Source organism: Pleuronectes platessa, chromosome 11 (genome assembly GCF_947347685.1).
Source record: "Pleuronectes platessa chromosome 11, fPlePla1.1, whole genome shotgun sequence".
NCBI lineage: Eukaryota > Metazoa > Chordata > Actinopteri > Pleuronectiformes > Pleuronectidae > Pleuronectes > Pleuronectes platessa.
This window is the reverse complement of record NC_070636.1, coordinates 15332661-15353559: the sequence shown is the minus strand read 5'-3', so window position 1 is coordinate 15353559 and position 20899 is coordinate 15332661. Positions and strand designations below refer to the sequence as shown.

At 41.8% G+C, this 20899-nt stretch overlaps 2 protein-coding genes across 9 annotated transcripts; one reads left to right on the top strand and one right to left on the bottom strand.

Annotated features, from left to right (window-relative positions):
* Window positions 1–4317: 4317 nt before the first annotated feature.
* Window positions 4318–17487, bottom strand: acp7 (acid phosphatase 7, tartrate resistant (putative)). 4 transcript variants are annotated; one of them, XM_053434378.1, is made up of 15 exons: window positions 17332–17487; window positions 16388–16511; window positions 16093–16213; window positions 14401–14601; window positions 14137–14319; window positions 12992–13017; window positions 11964–12061; window positions 8169–8231; window positions 7020–7134; window positions 6735–6848; window positions 5910–5976; window positions 5422–5489; window positions 5253–5324; window positions 4751–4888; window positions 4318–4639 (listed from the first exon to the last, which is right to left on the bottom strand). In XM_053434378.1, the coding sequence occupies exons 3-15, from the start codon at window positions 16199–16201 to the stop codon at window positions 4574–4576; spliced, it is 1320 nt and encodes a 439-aa protein (XP_053290353.1). In that variant the 5' UTR covers window positions 16202–16213; window positions 16388–16511; window positions 17332–17487; the 3' UTR covers window positions 4318–4573. The 4 variants fall into 4 exon arrangements, with proteins under 4 accessions (XP_053290353.1, XP_053290352.1, XP_053290354.1 ...); XM_053434377.1 differs by having other exon boundaries at window positions 16093–16208; XM_053434379.1 differs by lacking the exon at window positions 17332–17487 and adding an exon at window positions 17104–17280 and having other exon boundaries at window positions 16093–16208.
* On the top strand, window positions 16645–20883 carry LOC128450740 (KATNB1-like protein 1). Of its 5 annotated transcripts, none has more exons than XR_008340034.1 (11): window positions 16649–17047; window positions 17922–18034; window positions 18125–18162; window positions 18243–18516; window positions 18609–18724; window positions 18808–18858; window positions 18929–19021; window positions 19148–19252; window positions 19837–19930; window positions 20051–20219; window positions 20684–20883. XR_008340034.1 is itself a non-coding variant. In XM_053434382.1 (10 exons), the coding sequence occupies exons 2-10, from the start codon at window positions 17927–17929 to the stop codon at window positions 20081–20083; spliced, it is 912 nt and encodes a 303-aa protein (XP_053290357.1). In that variant the 5' UTR covers window positions 16645–17047; window positions 17891–17926; the 3' UTR covers window positions 20084–20504. The 5 variants fall into 5 exon arrangements, 3 of the variants coding, with proteins under 3 accessions (XP_053290357.1, XP_053290356.1, XP_053290358.1); XR_008340035.1 differs by having other exon boundaries at window positions 20664–20883; XM_053434382.1 differs by lacking the exon at window positions 20684–20883 and having other exon boundaries at window positions 16645–17047; window positions 17891–18034; window positions 20051–20504.
* Window positions 20884–20899: the final 16 nt, after the last annotated feature.

The window sequence follows — 20899 nt, the reverse complement described above, 5'->3', positions numbered from 1 at the left end:
TTGGCAGGGAGTTTAATGGGTTGAATCCTCAAGTCCAGAATATGGTTAGGGTTTGTCTACAACCATGGTATCTATGACACCACACAACAGGTTAGGATTAATCCTGCAAATTTACATGGACAAAGAGGTAATTCTGAAATGCAAGCAAGTTTTTCTTCTCAGTCAATCGAAGGCAAAAGGTCTGACATCATGTTGTCGACTGATCCACCTTATATCATTTCACTTGTCCGAACTATGCTTGGCACTTTTCTAACCAACCGCTCTGCCTGCCAACAGCAGTCGATGTGGTAGCACACCCCTGTTACAGCTCTCAAGAACCTGACAAGTGTTAGCGCTCAAAGTAAATGAGTTGAATCTCTGCCCCCTGGCACCAATATAGTGCCTCCTGCAGACTGAGAGGAGTCTCAGGTTTGCCTTGTCTGTTTGCAGAACAACATGACCTGTGTCTCCTGAAGCTCTTTGTGGAAGATCGAGATCGGGCCCCGAGTCCTTTCACTGTTAAATTGCAGGATGATGATGATGATGAGCCCTCCAGTAACTAGAGGTTTTCTTGCTTGGCTAAATTAGAGTAGTTAATCTAATGTCTTCCTGATAAATTGCTGCATTTCTCATCTGGATGGTTGCCTCATTTGTGCCATTGATACTTGCTAGCTTCATTTTGAAGTTTCCTGTTTATGTGCTTGTGGTCAGAATTGAATGGAAATGTTTCCATATGTATGAGTGATGGTTGAGTAGTTCTATACAGACGTATCCTGTACACCAGTGTTTCCCTTTCCTCTCTGTCAGGTACCCCCATAGCTCTATCAGGTGCCACTTCATAAACAATAACTCTGATGATCCAGGTGAAGAATCTGAATTCATTTTGAACTGGATGTTATTTCACACCAATACTGATAATAAAAAGGTGGATATTGTTTATGCTTTTTAATTAAATGGAACCAAAAGTTTGTTTGGTTGACAAAGCGTCTCTACTTCCTCCAACTGAAAATGAAGCTGAAATATGCCATATACAGGTGCTGCCACCATACACTGGTGACATAATTTGGAGTCTGCACAGTAGTGATCATGGTGTGGAGCCAGACTTTTGAGGTCTTGTCGCTACACGTGCCTAACCAATCGCGAGCCAGTCTAAGATGTTCATAACGACCGTGCTGCCTGTTTTTATCACATCAAATAACTAATTAAGACCAAAGTTACTGGAAATATAAGCATTTGGAAAAACATCAGTGTGATGGCAAGTACCTTAAATAACAGAAAAAACTCTTTGGAGGGAAAAAAATGATATGGCGTGTCCAATTTGCTAACATGGAGGAGGTGGGGAATTTAAAGCAACCATCCACCTGGGGGAAATCGAGATGTTTTAACTTCAGTTTCGGGGAGCTGGCATGTTGTCCATCTTTATTTACAATCTATAGCAGTCATTATGCTTTTTAAGCAATCATCCATCATTCAATCTATTTAAACTATTTGTTCACTTGTGAGTTCACTTCTAACTTTTTAGATATCATGCTTTAAATCACAAAATCCTAATGTTCCAATGTTTGCTAACTCAGTGTGGATATAAAATCCAATCGTAACAGCCAATTGACAAATAAGTTGAAATATTCTACGATCTTTGCAAGTCCTGCGGTGGTCGGGAATCATTACTTTCCGTTAGCTGAAGCTTATGTCAACAGGGCAGGCTTACTGTAGGATTCAGTGAACAGACCCTCACCATCGGTAACTCTATCCTTAACCAGGATCTACAATGTTGGCTCTTGCTTACTGTAACAACCTATAGTACACGTGTTCAATGTAAACAATCTTTGCACATTTTGACGTGTCTCCTTGCTATAGTGAAGTGATTCACACCCTTGGTGGTGTGAGGAGACAGGATTCATGCTGTTGGCCTCCCTGTGGTGTTTTATCAGTGTATGTTATTTTGACCCAAACACCCAGTTGGATCTGTTTCAATTTACCTTTTCCGTATTGAGAAAATATGTTTCCCTTACATACTTTTTACAAAAACAAAAACCCTGTGTCAAAATAACTTTTACCTCAGAATTACTGAGGCATAGCGTGTTCTCAGTGCACACAATGTTCCTGTTGATGCCACACTCTGAAGCTCTGTAATCCGTTGTGGTGTTGATGTTGTGAGTGGAATTATGGTTAGAATGTGCAGTGATTTTCCTGCACAGACGGTACTTGGCTGTTTTTCCGCGCTGTTGGTCTGAGGCTGCCTAATGACTGCGCTTTTGTTTCTGGAAGAATGCTGAGCTTCTGGATTGATGAAATATCTCTGAGATCACGCATCTGAGGGGCTTGAATTCACTACACATGTCCCCAGTCTCCACGGTTTAACCCTCTGATCAAAGGCCCGCTCCCTCAGCCGTGGAGGGATAGACCACAGATGCCCTCTCTAGTCTCTGCGTTATTGAACGCCTCAAACTTTTGAAAATAGATAAATAATGCTGGTAAACCGCAGACATTAGGGGAAGTGACTTCGAGAAGTCCCACGGCTGTTTGGTGAAGAGAAAGAGACTACAGGCTTTACTGAGCCACAAGCTTAGGGACGGATAAAAAGCTGTTGATGTGTCATTAGACATTAGCCTGCTGCAAAGAAATGAACTATAGTGGAAAGGCTGTGTGGTCATGTTGTGGACTCGGGATATTCAGTAGTCTGACCAAACAGTAGGTTCTGTTTTACTAGGCTCTTAAGTGGAGATAAATTCCAATGTTAGACTCAGGGCAGGGTCCAGTCAATGTGGTACTTAGAGCTAGCAGGAGCATCGGTCAGCAAGAGGTATCAAATAGAGAAGTTGAGTCTTTCTAACAGTTGTTATCAAGTCGCTTCATGACAGAAAATGTGAAGAGGTGATTACTCAACGTGACGTTGGTTGAAAAATTCAACGAAACTGACTTGAAAGATTGAAATTGACTAACATAAAGATGTTAAAACGCAAGAATCACTTTCTGTCAACAAAGGCCTCTACCCACAACACCACAACCTGCTGTGCCTCTATCAGAGGCGGTAATAAGCACATTACATATCACCAACAGGCACGCGATCCGATGTGACATGTTATTTTCTCCTAGTTCTTTTTTTCCTGGACTGCGATCAATGTTTTTTTTACGTCTTTTTGTCAACTTTTCAAGGAAATCACATGAACTTAAGAGATAAAGAACGTGCACGCCACGTGACTTGCTTACTACTTTCCATCCATTCATTTGTGCATCATACATTAGATGATGAGCTGAAAAACAAACACCTTTTATAGGACTTTAAATGTGGCCGCTAACAGTTGGAAACAGAAGTAGCCGGAGTCGAGGCTCCGTCTGGCAGCACATGCTCTCCTCTGCAGCTCCTGTCTGGTCTGTGCAGTCTGAACCGCTTCTCTCCTGCGTCTCTCACTCGGTGGGAGACGACAATACACAGAGTACAGCGGGAGCAGGTTGGAGGTCAGGAACTCAGTGGTGCCAGGGCCTTCTCTGCAAAGCTACTTTCGCAATCATGAGGCCGTGTGTGTGTGAGTGGCAGTTAGCAGTTGGTAGAAAAACCAAGAGTATGTGAGTGTGAGGGGGCGTCGAAATCAGAGAGGAGTGCAAAAACTCAGAGGATTTACTGACGTGCTACTGACGCCTGACTACTTCAGGGCTCTGAGCTCATTGCCACTAACATGCTGTGACACATGTTGACAAGTAAATTCTGTGTCTTCTGGTTGTTTTGGGGGCTGAGCGCAGGGTTTAAAAAAGACAGCACTCCGACTGAAGCTTTAACAGTCTCCTTTTTACACATTTGCTTTGGATCACAACGTCTGGCGAATAACGTCCCGTATGTTAATGTGTTGGGTATTAATAAATGACTGATTTTGTATATGTAACAATGTTGTGTGAACAAAATTATGCAGGTTGTCATCCAGTATTCATCAGAGGCAGCATGTTGTTATTGGGGATTAATACCACCCATAGTGGTGGGAGTCAAGGAATGAGCCACACTCCTCTGGGCCAAAGCCGCAAAGCATTTTTTGTGTTGGCGTCTAAGCTTCCATGTGTCTTTTTGTATCCCGACGGCCACACAGATGGACAATCAAACCAGGTTCCAATATCCTGATATGAAACGCCAAGAGAGGATCTGTCATCTTGATAGAGTGATCCAGGCGAGACCTGTTCTGTCTGAGTGTATTTTCTGAAATGAAAATAATGCTTCGAAAGGGAATGAGGCCTGGTGTATGCTGCAGTGAGTCTACGTCTGTTGTCAGGGGATAATTCATGCAACGAGGAAGGGCCGACATTGAAACCAAATCAAAGTGAAGTTGCAGTGATCAAATCCAGACATGCTTAGTTAAAAAGAAATCACAAATTTATTAAAATGTAAAATACATTTTTGAAAAGCAGACAACAGTTAATTATATACATTCACAGTTGTTGATCATTGGATACGGTATTATAAACTATTATAAAACAGAATGGAAAGTTTCTGAAATTCAAAGATTCATGAATAAACATGATTTTGATAATCACTGCAACATAAAAGAAGGTGCATGTTTTCAGTTCATTTCCTGAGCAGAACACTTCATTTTGAGGATGTGGGTCTTCAGAACCAGGCGGAGAAGCCGTGCTTTTCCTTCACCACCCATATGCTGTCAATCACTTTACCATACTGGAAGACAGAAAAGGTTTTGTTATTACTTAAAAGAAAATTATTTGTGGTTAAAATGTCTTGTGTCTCTTCTATTTGTGTTGCTTGTACAACTCATCCATGTGTGCCCACCTGGTCATCGGAGACCTGCTCCACGTAAACATGGGTAGTGTTGACCACTTGCATGCGGGTGTAGCCATAATCGGTGCTGCGGAATGCGCTCCAGTCTTTGGGGTTCGGATTGAAGAGGTCGGTCCTCTCTCTGCACCCCTGCAGAGGATCCAACAGCGATAAAACTGAGTCTGTTACCGATGAACCTTATGACTTCCTCGTCCACCAGGCCTGTGCGACATTTACAACTAAGTCTGTGCCTCGGTGTTAGTCTGGCTGCGTTTCAATATGACTAATCCCTCTGCGGCTGCATGACAAAGCATGCCCTGTGCTGCTCGCTACCACATAAGAAAACACTTTACCAGAGAAACAGCTGGAGCTAAACTTCTGTGGCGGACCAGATGCCACACAGACGGGACTGGGTACTATACATGACATTGTTTTTGTTGATATTGCTGTCAATTCATGCACCCATCCTGGTGGAGAGGCATTAACAATGATGCAGTGATGTGAAAGTACTTACAGCCGAGCCTGTGATGATGTGAACCGGAGCTTTTGGATTCACATACGGCTGCTCTTTGCTGCCATTGAACACCTAAAAAATAACAGAAGAGCACGTCTCTTTCTCTGAGCCACAAGACGAGCCATACAGACATGTACAGTGCTTTGAATAAGTTCATGTAAAAGCTGACCTTGTCTCCATAGACAGGCCACAGCCTCTCATATGTGTGCTCATGAGCCCACAGCTCCAGATCCACTCCTGTGAAAGACATGATCTTCAGCAAACTTCTGTAAAAAACAACTACCTCAACAACTGAATCATGCACATCCTTCTGCTCTGTTATCTATTGATTCTCAGATCCTCGGCCCATTTCATTACCGATTTCTCAACAAACAACAAATGCTTTGGATCAGATCAAACAAAACATTCAAAGGTTCCACAGCAATTTAAATAATTAAATGCAACAAACAAAAGTCTGAGTAATGTAAGACAAGAAAAACATGTGGGAATCGGCTGGTGGGAGATCAGCCAGACCAAATGTCTGCTTTTTTAATAAATGATTTTTGGATTGCTCCATTCTCTGCAACTGTTAGGACATTAGTCTGTCTGAGTGTGCAAATTTGTGATGTTAAAGCGCCCATTAGCAGAACACAGCTGGTTGTCGAATAGGGAACATACCATAGCGGTAAAATAGATCCTCTAGACCGGGGGCTGGTGGTTTGGTGTCGTTCAGTCCCAGTCGGACCTGAGACAGCGCAGAGAGGAATAATAAAACTGGCAAGAATTGGCACTGATGTCAGAAACTCTACCTGCCACCTGAAACGCTACCTGGTAGAAGCCCATTGCACCAATGCCAGCCTCTCTCCATACACTGCCAAGTGCTGAGAGGAGGTATTCTAACTGGAAACTATTTGGTCCAAATTACAGCGATTATGACAGCAAACCGTACTCAACGTGCTGATGGGTTGTGATGAGGACTGGCAGCCGTGCAACACGTGCGACACGTCTGCTACCAGGAGCGATATAAGTGTCAGGCAGGAAATAAAGCTTACAAATGCATTTATGTAAGAAAATAAATGCTTCCACAACGAAGCCATGCTGTTCTTCATATAACACAGGAAACAATAAACAATGAGTCCTTTATAGGCAATTTATATAATGCTTACAGACAATAATCTAATTCTGTTACTTGTCCAAATTAAATATAGGCATGTCAGGTAGAGTCCTATTACAAAAATAGTAATAATTATGCTAATAAAATGTCTGCCATCAGGAATTTTTACACTTTAGACCTTGTGGGAACATGAGAGGCACCATCCTCACTCACTCAGTGAGACTGTACGGTTTCTATAGACCTACACTGATCAGCCACAACATTGAAACCACTCATCTGTTTTAATGATGTGGCTGATCTGTGTAGTTCCCATCTACATAAGAATGATTACTGTGTAGGCCAGGGGAAACCTATGAATGAATGGATGGGATTCTGTGGTTTGAACTTACAATGGAGTCAAACTTGGTGCAGTCGTCCTGGTCATCATCAGAACAGTACATGGGTCGGTGTCCCATGGTGATGATCCATGGACGCGCTGCCCTGTTCTCGGGTTTGTTGGCCTCCTACATCAGGAGGGAGGAAGTGAGAAAGATCACAGAGGTACTATTATTTAAGAAAGAAAAACCTATCAGTAGATTTATGATGGAGCGAAACAGAGAGTTGGAGAGAGACAGAGAAAAAGTGTGGGAAGAAAGCAGAGCTTTCATCAGTGTGTTCATGGTGTGGTTATTAACCTCCAGGTCTTTTTTAAGCCACTCATACTGCTTGAAGAGGAGCTCCGGGCCGAACTCCGGGTAGAAATAAACCTCAGTGGAGAGGGAGACGATGTGCGCTGAGCCCAGGTTCCAGCTGCGGACACACATTGTTTGTCATACAGCTGCCACTTCAACCCTCAGACCGTGTCACTGGCAAACAGAGGAGTCGATCATTCCCACCTACAGGAGGGTTCACTTATACCTTGATATGAGAAGAGATGGAGCCTTAAGGCTTGGGTTGGTTATCCTGGAGAAGCTAGCAAGGGGCTACACTTGGAAAATATGCAACTGATACATCCCAACGCCTCTCACTGGCACTGTTGTCCAAGCTATGCCCCTAAATCGCATGAATGTGCACTGCCTGACAACTGCCAGACGCCGACTCTTCCCTGACATGTTCGCTAATTTCTACCTGTCATCTCTGCTTCCCTGGCTGAAGTCATACAAGTAGGCAGTTCAGTTAGTGTCAGACCGCTGAGCCAGCATATGACTGGTTGTATTTATAACTGTCCTGGGGGCCACAGATATCAGTTTTTTTCTTCCAGTGGACTTCTTTTTTTAAATTGATGGCGATAGGGACCTGAAGTTAGAACTTACAAACCTTTTAACTGAAAACCATCTGCTGTTAATTTTATTTGTGTACACATGTTGTCTACATTTGCCTCCCTTGGTTCATAGCCATGAACATAAGCGAATGGCCAACTTGCATCAAGGCCCAGTGACTGAGGAGTGGGCAGCTGGCCTGGTACTATCTTACTGTCAGAGAAGTTGATCTCAAGTGGGCAATGAGTCACACAGTCGCTTGTATAGCTCCTCTGTATCGCTCCCATGTTTCAGAGAAGGGAGAGGCAAACTAAACTGAGAGAAGGGAGCGCTGCTATCCTCTGCCTCCACTTTCTCTTGGCTGCACATTAATGCTTGCTTAAACAGAGGAGGAGGGTTGGCACACTTTCCAAAGATGCTTGACACAGGACCTCTGTTGGAAGATAAGTGATTTCTCCGTCCAAGCTTTGAGTGTGCAGTGACCATCCGCTCTCCATGTGACCACAACTGTTTCTGATTCTTTCACCTGCTTAAGCCAATCAAAGCCCATCATTCTCACTCTTACATCATCTTCTGTCCTCTTACCTGTACCACAGGCTCTCGGACTGGCCCGGCATACTGAAGCGATTCCTGTAGTTGGAGAAGTTGCTGTGAACAAACCAGATCGTGAGAAACGTAATTAGGTGGGCTGATCATATAATCTAAATTCTTTGAATATACAACAAACAGCAATTAACGCTGCAAGCAGCTGCTCTTTTATCTTTGTGGTGCGTCCACCAGAGCTGAAAAAAGCTATGATGCATTCAGAACTCACTGTAGATAATTCCAAGCTTTGCTGTACAATGAGACTGTAGTTCTTCAAATCACTATGTTTTTCCTCCATATTCAGTTTTACGCTTCAACTCGGTAGAAAACGCAGGATTGTATATCATCGGATAAAGTTGACCATCAAGTGGTGGTGACATCTGCTTCCAGCCATTCTTAGACATTCTGATAAACCATAGGTTGTGCTATAGCTGGGCCTTCAATGGTTGCCCCGCTAAATTAAAGGCTGTAGAAAAACATGCACGTACTGTGACATCACCCTAAAGTTTTTAAAGGGGATGTTTCAAGCTTAGAATCATGGTCACTTTCTGGAGCCAGATCATCAAAACTTGGGGCGCCACGGGGGGAGCCAGGGTGGAGCGGCGATGGATGAGCAAGCAGGAGCCACAGTGACTACGTGTACTACACCTGTCAATCTAGAAAACGGGCCTCTAACTATACCCTTCTTTAAACCGTGACATCTTGTTAAAAGTCTTTAATTTTAGATGTAGCCTCCATTAGAGGAATCCCAGCTTAAAATACTTCCACAGCGGTTTTAGCATCAAGTCACGGTGGTTCCTGCTTGATCCCGATATAGCAGTGTGCTTACAGTGATCAATCTGCCACTACACTTACTGTATGTATCACTGCCACCACAATCACCACCACTCTTTTCTAGACTTGTTATACTGCACCACACAACAATAAAACACACTTCTGGGAGAACAAGAGAGGAGCAGCATCATCCACACAAATATTAAAATGCAAACAGGGAAAATCTCTTTCATGGAAACGGCCCCCCCGATGCCAAACTGACAGTCTCTTTTCAAGGTTTTTAATTTCAGCATGAAAGCAGGAGCCAGTCTTCTCAACAGGCCATAACTCATCGAGGTGATTTTAATGATTGTTTTGTTATCTTACGTAAGAGAGAAGAAAGACCAGAGAAAAGGGGGGCAATATTCATGGCAGTAGCCGGGTCAGGGTGGGCCAGATCGCCCAATTGAGTAATGTTGGCTTGATAGCAGCAGGGTTAGAGGTCAAAGGCAGGAGCGGGGACACAAAAGGAGGATCACAGAAATCTTGTGAAAAGTCTAAATCTAATGAGACCATATAGCTAAACCTTCAAAATGTCCTTTTTAATTCCTGATTTTAAGGAAAAACTTTATTTTTATTTTATATCAAATTGATTTGACAATACAAATGTCAAATCATTAACAACAATCAATTCTCTGGACTTGTTAAATCCTAAACAAAGAAGTTCAAATAGAGCCCCTATGATGAGCTCCTGTGAAAATCAATTAAGGTGCAGAGTTCTCAGTTGTGATGCCGAACCAGGAATACTCACAAATGGGTTTATACTTCCATCTTGTGGCTAGGAAGGGAACAGGCAATAATTTTGATTTGTCTGTGAAGGACTTTAAAAAAATAAACAGTTTATTCTTTTAGTGGAATAATATAATTTCGGGAATCCAAACACAGTGATATCACCGGGCATGCCCTAAGGGAAAGGATGAGCCGGTAGAAATGAAGACAACCACAGGCTATAAAGTATTTTGTTATGCGGCTCATCTGTGGAAAATATGATTGAGAACAAATATGATAAGCTTATATTAGTGTCATTAATCTGCCCCGTGAAAGTCCAGTGTAACATGTGACTCACGTTCTGCAACCCGTTTCCACGTGTTTGCTTTTCCACTCAAATAAAATTGAGATAGAAATCTGCCGGATGTCAAATTCAATGCGAAAAACCTGACTCTCAAACTGACCCTACGTGATTTTCCCTCCTCGTCAAATCTTCCCTCTCATCATCTGATGAGCTTAATCCAGGCAGTCGGAGAAATTAGAGGGAGCCATTTCCAGTCGTCAGGGAAGCATATCGCTAACTCCCATCACAAGACGCTGTTTTAAATGGTGACGGCAATGTCCCAGTCCCCCCCGGAGACCCAGATGAACCATACATTGTGCTAAAGGAACAAAGACTGTCTTGATTGGGGCCTTAGCATCTTCTGTGGACGAGCTGTTCTCATCCTGTTGGAATGCTGACTGAAAACGTTTGCGGTCAGCACAGTTTTAAATTGCCTTTTACCCGTTCGGTTTTGAGGTTGGAAAGAGAGAGGAACAGAGAAGTTTAGTGGAGCGGGAGCACAACATAGAGTGAGGAAGAAATGCACGGGGCCAGCAGCTGGGAATATTTGGATTCGTAACAACACCGCGGAACAAAACACACATTTATGTATAGGAGAGGGGGCTGGATTTCTGGGTTATGTAATGTAGCGAGCTGCTTCTTGATTATCAGTTTCTTATGTCAGGATGCGGTGCCAAGAAAAAGAGACTACTGTTAGTGGCTCCATAATAAAGACCAGGCAGTAGTCACATTGCACACAGCAAGGCCAGGAGCGGACTGACTCTGTACAGCCGTGGTGAGTAAATATTATGGTACAGGATCAAGCACCTTGAAAAGCACACAACTAACTCCAGGAGACGTACTTGGAATTTAACACATATGAGCTGCTGATCCTCAGTATAAAACGCATATGAAGGTTGCTGAGAGGCTTCCAAATACCATGAAACTGAATTTCTGATTTACCTCGGTACTTATTGAAAAGATCTGACTATCAACAGTCTGTGATATGACACTATAGTTCTGAAAGGGAAAGGTAGCATACAAGCGTACCTTTCATAGACATCACTACAAATACTCTCAGATTCACTCAAATAACGGTCAAAATAATAAAGCACCTTTTAGTCATTATATCAAACTAATAAGGGGAAGACTTAATAGGAATATGTTGTAATATCTATGTACAATACTATGTACAGTTGGACTAAAGACAACTATGATTTCTTTAGACTTAAACAAATGATTATTTTCATCATTGATTTGTCTATTATTGGTTAACTCCCCTGCGGGTTGTTTGCCTCGGCCATCCAAAGAAGTTTGAGTCTACATACATTTTTTCTAATATATGCTCATTGTGACTTTTGGTTCATTATCAAATTAAGAACTTATTGATGATCAAAAATTAACTTATTGTCTCTGATTTGTTTCCACACAGTTAGGTCCCTGCAATGTTCTCTGCTCACTGTCGTGTCTCTTTTTTTCCCAGACTTACAACACCACATTCAGTGATGATGAGTCTAAATGGAGACACGTCCCACCACCGCATCCTGTCAGTGGGAATCCACAAACAGATAGCGAGCTGATGATTCCTACTCAGATAAATGTTAGTTTTGGAGAGCATCGCGTTGTTTAGATGTTGGTGGTTCCTGATGCTGCTCCAGGCTTCACTGACCAAAATAGCTCCCATCTGTTCGAATGACCATAGTGTTTCCTATGGCGGAAAAACTGTGGCAGACCATAATGTTTTGGGGGGGGGGGGGGGGTTGGGTTTGCACATGCACACTTTTAACGAAAAGGAAAACGTTGGACGACAATAAGCAGACAACAGACAAAACACAGTCAGAGAACATGTGGACTCCCCGACCACGTATCCAGTATGATCTCTGTACTGCACGTGTGAGTCTGAGTTACACTCAAAATGTGTCCGAATGAGTCAAGAGACGAGTTCCACCTACTATGTAGATTCATGGTTGCCTGGACAGGTCATGTAGGGCACGTAGGCTGCAATGGACTGGATCTGCCTCATGAACTCATCCCCGATCCTGCCGTTGTCCTGGGAAAATAACACTCAGTCGATATACATGACGCCAGAGATTTTCCTGCTTCACAACAATGTTTTATTTTTCTACATTTACTGATATTCAGCCCAATTGTTTTTGAAAATTAATTCTATTTTCCAAAGTAATGAAGGAAAGTTTTCATCAGTCGACCATTCAAAACCTCAGTGAAACCAAAAGAGATTTTTCTTTGTCTTAGATATCCTCATACTGGCTAAACAGCTTTTAAATACAGACTGCGGTTCATGTCTGTGGTGACGGCATTTACCAGCCATTAATGACCTTTCAGAAAAAAATTCCCTCTCTCTGTTTTTCTATTTATAATATCAGTGAAAGCGCAGGATGTACTCGCACACACAAGCTGAAAACACAATGAATTTTGTCTTGAGTCGGCTGATTGCATTTAGCTTTCTCTCCATATTAAAATAAAAAGGCATTAATAATGCAGGAACTCAATTCAGAACAAAATTATATCATCATCCGAGACGAGGTTATGTCTGCTAAATATCACAGATGACAGCTGGGAGGTTTTCGTATGAGCAAATATGTGATTTGGGACCAAAGTTCAGGGGTTTTTGAATGGCACATTTTCTTTATTCATGAAATACTTGGGCGACATTAGCCGAACTCTCATCTTTCACCGCAGGCTTAAGGCTTTTCACATCAGTGCTAATCATAAGCTGTGTGTCTCCACCACAGCTGAGTGCCTTTATATGCGCCGATAATAAACAGCGGTGAGTCTTGGGAAGGGGGCGGCGGGGAAAGGTAAAGCAGTTATCATGTCTGTCACTGTGGAATTAGTGGGAGAAAAGAGCAGCTTTACGAGTATAAGATATTGACGAAAGAAATTTGTTGCCAGTAATTTTAACTGAGCTCAAGTATCATCACAGTTTATGATATTAGGAAAAAGAGAAGGGGCAAAATACCTCATGCATATCATAGGCAAAGTCCCCTGTAAAAGAAACAAAGACAGATATATTAGAATGGGTTCGTTTTGAAGTTATTTTTAATCTTTACCACAACTTTATAGTTTAACAACATATAAAAGGAACATTTTTGAGAAATATGCAAAGAAAGATTCATAGAGTAAGATGAGAAGCACTTTTATGGTTAACATGGAGCTAGGGCCAGCAGACGGTTAGATTAGCAAAGCATTAAGACTGGAAACAGCTAGTCTGGATCTGCCTTTGCTGTTAGAACTAATTAATTACTGAGCATAAGAGGTGTGAGTAGGCAGACTTTTTTCCTAACAGTTTCCAAGCTACTAAGCTAAGCAAATTATCTACTGGCTCCTAGCATCAGATTTCGTACACAGACCTCACTGTGGTATCCATTTTCTCATCTAATACTCAGCAAGAGTGGTATTAAGCTTTTTTCCACTAAAAGGTCAAAAATAATCCTTCACTTTAGATCTAAACTCTAAATAACATAATAAAGAAATCAAGTGACATGTGCGTCATCATGCACATATTGTTCTAAAGCAAAAATTGCAGAATTAGGGATTATGTAATGATTACAATACTACCTTAAATAGATATTTCTGTTGGATATCAGCTACTTTACTTGATTTGACTTTTGTTAATACAATCTGGTGACTAGCGCAGCACACACATGTACACGCTGGAGATTTCAATGTAGAATGGTGCTCGTTCACTTTGAATGTGGTGACATCATGTGTTGAACTGCATTGTGGTTCGGCTCAACTCTATGAAACAGCACAGGTGTCACCTTAATGTAAATATGAGACCTGTCTGACATCAGTAGTCAAAATGAGCCTGTAGGGAGGAGGCAGAGGCCGCTGGCGAACCTGGTTGTTGAATTTATTTCCTGTGTATTTCCCTTTAGCATCACAAATAACAGCTAGCATGGGATGTTCACATAAAAACCAGCTATTATGCGTGTCCCAAGTAGAAGTTGTAAATGCCTATAGTGTTCATGAAGATTGTGCCAGCAAGAATTTTTAACACAGCGCATATGTGCGAGTCCTGCGTAATGTCTTGTACTGATAATGACTCTTTAACAGGTTTTACTGTGTGAAATGCCAAAGCACATTTATCACTGTGGAGCTTACCTATGTGCAGAATGGCGTCGTACATGCCGAGCTGAGTCTCCTTCTGTAGTCGAGCCAGAGACTGAGGGTTCTCGTTGCCCAGGTCACCGTACAGAGCGAACCTGGGACTGAAATGGCTGCTGTCATTGAGAGCAGTGAAGGAGAATATCTCACTCCAGCCCTCATCACTGCCACAGTGGTACACTGAAACAACATAAAGAGGTTTTAATCTTCATATAGAGAGAGTCATTAATATTAATTCATTAATATTAATTCACTACCCACCATAAGTAGCAGCAGGCTTGAGGTCAGTGAGCGTGACTCTGTGGATGTACATCTTTCTCTTCTCTTCTCCTGAGTCCACAAACAGGGTAGTGTTACCTTTGACGCTGATCTCAAAGAGCCGACCCCCCAGAAGGCCGTACTCCACCATGCTCGCTGTTTTATTGAAGGTGGTCCAGGTCACTAACATGGAGCCTGGCACGCCTGTGAAGAAAAGTTTCCAGCTTTTGAAAATGCGATGTAGATTGATCTGACAGAGACACTGGATTCACTTAGTGCTGCATTTATAGAAAGCCAACAGATGCTTATGAAATGGCTGACTTTGTACAAGAGTGGCACTTCTGATCTTGCCGCTGGCAAGATACACCCATCACACAGCTGAGTTAAGCTGACAACTGGCCAGGTACTCAATTCATCAAGACATCAATTCATTAAATGACTACCACATGTTTCACCTTCATAAGGACAGACGAAAAGCATTTCCATGGCATTGACTCTATAAATCATGTAATCCAAACTATACATGTGGTAGTTATAAGGTGCATCTAACCTACAATAAAATGATTTACAGAGTTTAAAAGGGGAATATTTTGTACATTTTTATATTTTTATTCTAGAGTAGTGTTGCATGGTTCAGGTTCACAAAACTCATCATATATTTCAAACTGCCTGTTATGCAACCCCTTAGCGGAGTCACTGACTGAAACAAACAGTACTAGCACAGCAAAACTTTCTTGTGCTTGTGAGAACCACCTAGTTTTCTTATTGGAGTGGGGGTCCTTAAAGCAAACTGTAAAGCCTAGTAACTTTTGCAGTAGCTACGAGTAAATCAATTAGTGTAACTGTTTGGAAATAGAAACGTCTCATATCTTTCCATAAGCCTGAGTAGACTGTTTTGGGAGAAGAGCTGTAGAGGATGAATGAAAAAATTTGAGCAGGACATGTGCTTTGGGAATGTTGTGTCTGTTTAGTAGAAAGATCATGAAGTTTGGGGTGACAACAAGAGGAGACATAGCAGATTAAATCTCCAAGGAAATTGACGGAGCTGACAGGAAAACATTTCAGAATTGAAGCTGACAAAGTAAAATGGTTGTGTCGGTAAGCTGTCCCTCTGATCATAGTGTTACTTCCCTCCCTGGCGGTAAAATATGGTACTCCACTCTGCTCTGGTGTTTGACTTGATCGATTGAAATGGTTTTTACACCAGCCCAGCAGCACTGAAACCGGGAGCAGTCAATGTTCAGAGCAGCCTGATCCTTTATCCTTTAACTGTGGGCGGATTCAATACTGAAAGCCGACTCTTTAACATTTAATATATGTGACAGAAAGAAGTTCCCTTTTTTATGCACAAGGAAAGCAGAAGATGCTGTGGGAACAAACTTAAAAGTATCGTCAAAGACGTCAGCCATTAATTCTCATGCTGTCTTAAACCCTGTCATTTAGTAACAAGATAACTGTAAAGGATTTGGAATTTGTATTTATTTGGTGAACCTGTGCGGAACAGCTCCAGTGCTGCAAAGTTCAACTTTCTAAAAATACCAGAGCTCTGAGTTTTCATAAAATTTAGGGATATGTCCAAAACATCTGCAAATCTGTGATCCATATGAATCGGTTACTGGCTTGTATTCATACAGAGTAAAATAGCATTCCTAAGTGAAAACACATGAAGCTGGCTGAAACAGTCAAGACACTTACCTGGATAGGAGAGATGCACCTGCTCTGGCTGAGTCCAAATGGGGACAACACCAAGCACCAACAAAGGTGCAAGGCTTAACAAGGCGCAGGCAGCGTGAAGAGGCTCCATTTTATCACTGTGCTTCAGAAAGACACGGCTGGTTAGAGCAGCAACACACTCCCAGAAAACGAAACTGTTTGGTCACCACAATCACATGATCTTCAAATAGCGATCATTCCAAGAAATCACATGACACCAAGATATAAGACAAAGTAAATCCATAAAATATGTCTTCTAAAGCATCCAAGAACTTACCTGACTTAGTGAGAGTTTACACAGTGCTCCCTGGCAGCTTCACACACACACACGCACAAGTCGTGTTGTGTTTTTTGAAGAGAGGTCAACATCAGTCAACCTGCAGCCGACCTAGACGATGAATCTGCAGAACCCCCCCCAAAACAGCAGTGTCAGCAGGAAACAGCACGGAAAGAGATGATGTGTCAATGAAAGCAGCTGATGTTGTTGTTCGGTGGCGTTGGGGGGGGCTGTGAAAGTGAGCTCAAGTACAACAGAGATTAGCTTCCCAGGCTGTGAATCAATAATGGTCCCCTGGGCAAACAGCTGATATGCCTCATTGATCAGGACAACAACAAATAAGACAATGTCAGGGGCAGGAGAGCAAAAGCAAATGCTGCATTTTAACCTGAGACCCCAGAGACTTCGGCTGACTGCTCCAACACCTCTCTACCGAGGGAATCTGCACCATGAGAAGCTCGGTCACTAGAGGGAGCACATGGCACGAGCTGCAGAATGAAAAGGAGGCTTTATTCTCCAATTAAAGGGCGGTATTTGTGAGTCAGTTGGAAGAGTGTGTTAGCTGAGCCTGTCTATCCATCCATCTATTTGTCTGTCCGTCTGTCTGTCTACTTATCTAATTATCTATTTATCTGTCTATCCAGCTAAAAGAAAAACAAGGTGAGTGCAAAACATTTCACGGTAAGAGCTGTAAAGTCTACACACACTCTCATTACCTGTCTCTAAGACCGGAGGTTGTAGCACCAGCTGTTTTTAGAGGTTCGCTGTTAGCCGTAGTAGCAGTAGCTACGTTAACTATGTTGTTACAGAAAATATGGCGCTTTTTAATTTGTCTCTAAACGACACTCACAATTTAAAGACATGGATACATATCCCCCCGAGAGCACACCCCCCGAGCCGAACAGGTTAACTTCATGTGCCGTTAATCATTTAAAAACACTCACAATAAAATCTCAGCTGTTTTTGTTCCCGAGAGCACTTCCTGACTACGACACCGTGTGGGAGAACAACAGTGCCGCCGGTGGTTATGGGAAATTGAGTTTTTTTTTCAGCCTGGAGAACCCGTGAGACTTGATGTTGAAAAGGTTATTCTATCATTTAAAAAAAAAAGCGATATAACGTGTATGTGTTTGAATAGAGATACTATTAAGTCTGTGCGTGTGTGTGCGTGTTGTGTTTTACCTGAAAATCCCAACAGAAGCTCTAGAGTTTCATTTTCTCTTTTGTAGTTTGATCCAGTCTTATCTTGGGGGATGGGTGGACTTTGGAGGATACTTGTGTCTTACGCATTGTTATCAATTATTTACTCAGCTTTGTGTAGGTGCCTCGGAACTTTGGGATTGTTGTGATCAGACATTAAGTACAAAGATTTTGATTTTTCTCAATTAATGCAAGAGGTTTCCATCGTTATGTAATGTCTTTTGTTTGAACTTTTATTAGAATTGTTTTGAACAAAGCACACATCACCATTGTTTCGTCATAATACTAACGTTTTTTTTCTAGGTAACTGATTTAAAAGTTCTTCTCTCTTTAGATATAATGGACTCTAACAGTGAGGACGGAGACTATCAAGGTCTTGAACTTCCCTCCCATCCTGATGCAGCTCAGTACATTGTGACCTACCCTCAGTGGAGAAACATCACAGATGTGAGCTGCGTTACTCATTACATATCAGAAATGTATTTAAGTATGATAGTCTGTCTATTATAGTATATCACCACCAATTTTTCTATACAGGTGGATTATGATAAGAATGAGGAATTCAACACAAAGAGGTAAATTGGTGCTCTCTACAGCATATGCATTATGTGTTTTCATTTTTGCCCAGAATGTTTGAACATTTGACTTCACACAGGTATTCAGCGAGTCGCTCCGGTACCAACCCCCGCAGAGTGAAGCGGGTGGTGTCCTGTAAGAGGAAGACCCATCACCAGACGCTGGCTTGGAGGATGCCGCTCGGGTCTGGGAGGACCTTCGATGCTGCAAACAAAGACGAGATGAGTTCTCTACAGGACGTGCACCAGGAAATATTTGAAATGGACCCGCTGGAGTTCCCACTGAATGTCAGTCATAACCACAGGACTGGTAGAACTGGTTCTGAGCAGGCAGACTGCTCTGCACTTTCTGAGGTCAGACGCTCGTTCAGCTCAGTTTATTCCTGTCCTTAATGTTGGAGGATCGCTAACATGCAGTATACATCTGAACCCATCATATTTTTCAGCTCTCAAAGGATCACAGCGCGATGATTGACGTGCTCTTTGGAAGAAATCTGAGACTGAAAGTAGCTTTCACATTGTGGCATAGAAATGTTGGAGAGCTATTGACATTCTTCCTGAGGTACGTTGTGTGTGTTTGGCTTCAAACATGTGACACGCGATATGTTCAACTTTCAAAAGTGTTGCATTACTCTCTTTGTACAGAATCCAAGACATTGGAGTGTTTGTCGATTTTCTCCCACTGATAAGCAGAAGGTAAGCATTGTATTTGGCAAGAACCTGAGAAATGCCGCTTGTGGCTTTTATTTAAATCTAAATCTCCCAGCAGCATTGACGAGGACTCTCTGAGGATTACCATTGGCTTTTGTGTTGACCTATTTCCTTTAGTTACGGAAGTCCTCACCAAGCCGTATGAAGAGTGAGTATCCCTGCAGAAGTAAACTCTAATTTCATAGAGCTATTACAAAAGTAAAGCACAGAAGGACATATAGGAGAGTAATTACAGAAATGCAAATAAATGATTGTTTGTCTTTTATGCTTGCAGATATCTTATAGTTGGTTTGAACTGGATACATTCAGTTTTGAAAAAATGGTGGCAGCAACTAAGAGCAAGCGGCTACAGTGGATCATCTGAAGCTGTGTTAGAGAAGTAAGAGTTTTTATGAGATTTGAAAACATGCTGCATTTGTAAAAACAAAATTGTCTTGTCAAAGTACAAACAGTATTAATATGCAGTAAAATAAACCAGAACATACAGTCTATAAAACATTGACTGCAAATAAAGATGGACGCTGTGATGGCTCCCCAAAAGTGAAGCCAAATTGTCTGGATCACCCCCTGCTGGCGGGCTACATACAGTAAGGGTCAGAAATCCCATTTCCTCAATGTTAATGGACGGGAGATAGACCACGTCAAATAAATTTGTCTCAAAGATGGTTTATTTGAGGTAGTTCTGAGCATGCTGTTGTTCAAGTGTTCATTTTCGGGTGTTTGAGTTATTTGGTGATAAAAAAATGAGGTGAAACATCATGTTTGACAGCTGAGAGCTGATGCCTGATTGGTCGAGGACTACTGCAGCTACATCCCAGTATTTTACTTTCATTTCTGGGTAGTGTGAGGAGACATATTGTCCATCTTTATATACAGTCTATATAAACCCAGAGTCAGAATTAGTCACAATGTATGGTAAAAACATTTTAATCATTTTTTATTTTGTAATTTTTTTTGTTATAGGAATTTTCAGGTCTTTAATCAGCTGTTGATGGAGTTATGGCTTGATGAACCTTCATTGAAATTTGCTCCAGGAGCTGCAGGAGAAAAGGCAAAGGTCAGTGCTGTATGAATACATGATGAATGTCATCATCATTGTTGACTGTGAGTATCTTTAAACTGTACAAACTGTACAAACACGTGTGTCTTACTTACATACGTAATCTTTTCCCCCCAGGTCATTGACTCTTACCTGTCTCAACTTACCTGACAGCAATAAAGAGCCATATAGCAGAGGTTTCTATGGTAACAGTGACCTGAAATATTCTGAAATGAAAACCTAACTGAAAAGATAAGAGTTGCTCCTGGATTGTGCCCTTGGATTGTACTGTACCGTGTCTGTAGAGGTTAGTGTATTTATTAGTTTACAAAAGAACTTGAACAGTTTAAATACTGAGGATGTGCAATATACATTTTTGGTATGAAATGATCCTATTCTGAAGTTCTGTCACAGAAATGTGGTTGTTCGATGACCCTAAGAATCAAAAATTGGTGTCATTGATATGTTGTTTGAGTTTGCCTGATTTAATTTCCCTGATGATATAATTTGTTGATGTTATTATGATTTTGATGTAGGAAGAAAAAGTACAAATATGTTTCTTTTAATAAATAAAATCAATACTCAACTTTTCTGCAACAGAACACATTTTACTTTAACTCACTGTTCTTTACCTCAAGTTTTAACACAGCATCAGATTTCGGTTAATCCCTTCAGTTCAGTCTCGCCTGGACTTCAGCCTCACTGAAGTGATTTAATTGAGGCAGAGATATGGGGTTTGTTTTCTACACAGCTTTATCTCACTTGACACAGATAAGTGGAGAATTGATGTCTGTCATTGTGATGTGAACCCGAGGCTGAAGTCCAGCTGTGGCTGGGCAGGAGGAGGCTGTGTGTGAAGAGACCTGCCATTCACTGAACTCTGAATCGGAACTCAGCAGTCGCCAGACTTGTTTGCATTCTAGTGCTTTGTCATTCCGTAAGAGGAAGCTAATACTGTGTGTGAAGATTCAGTGATCAAATATTTCT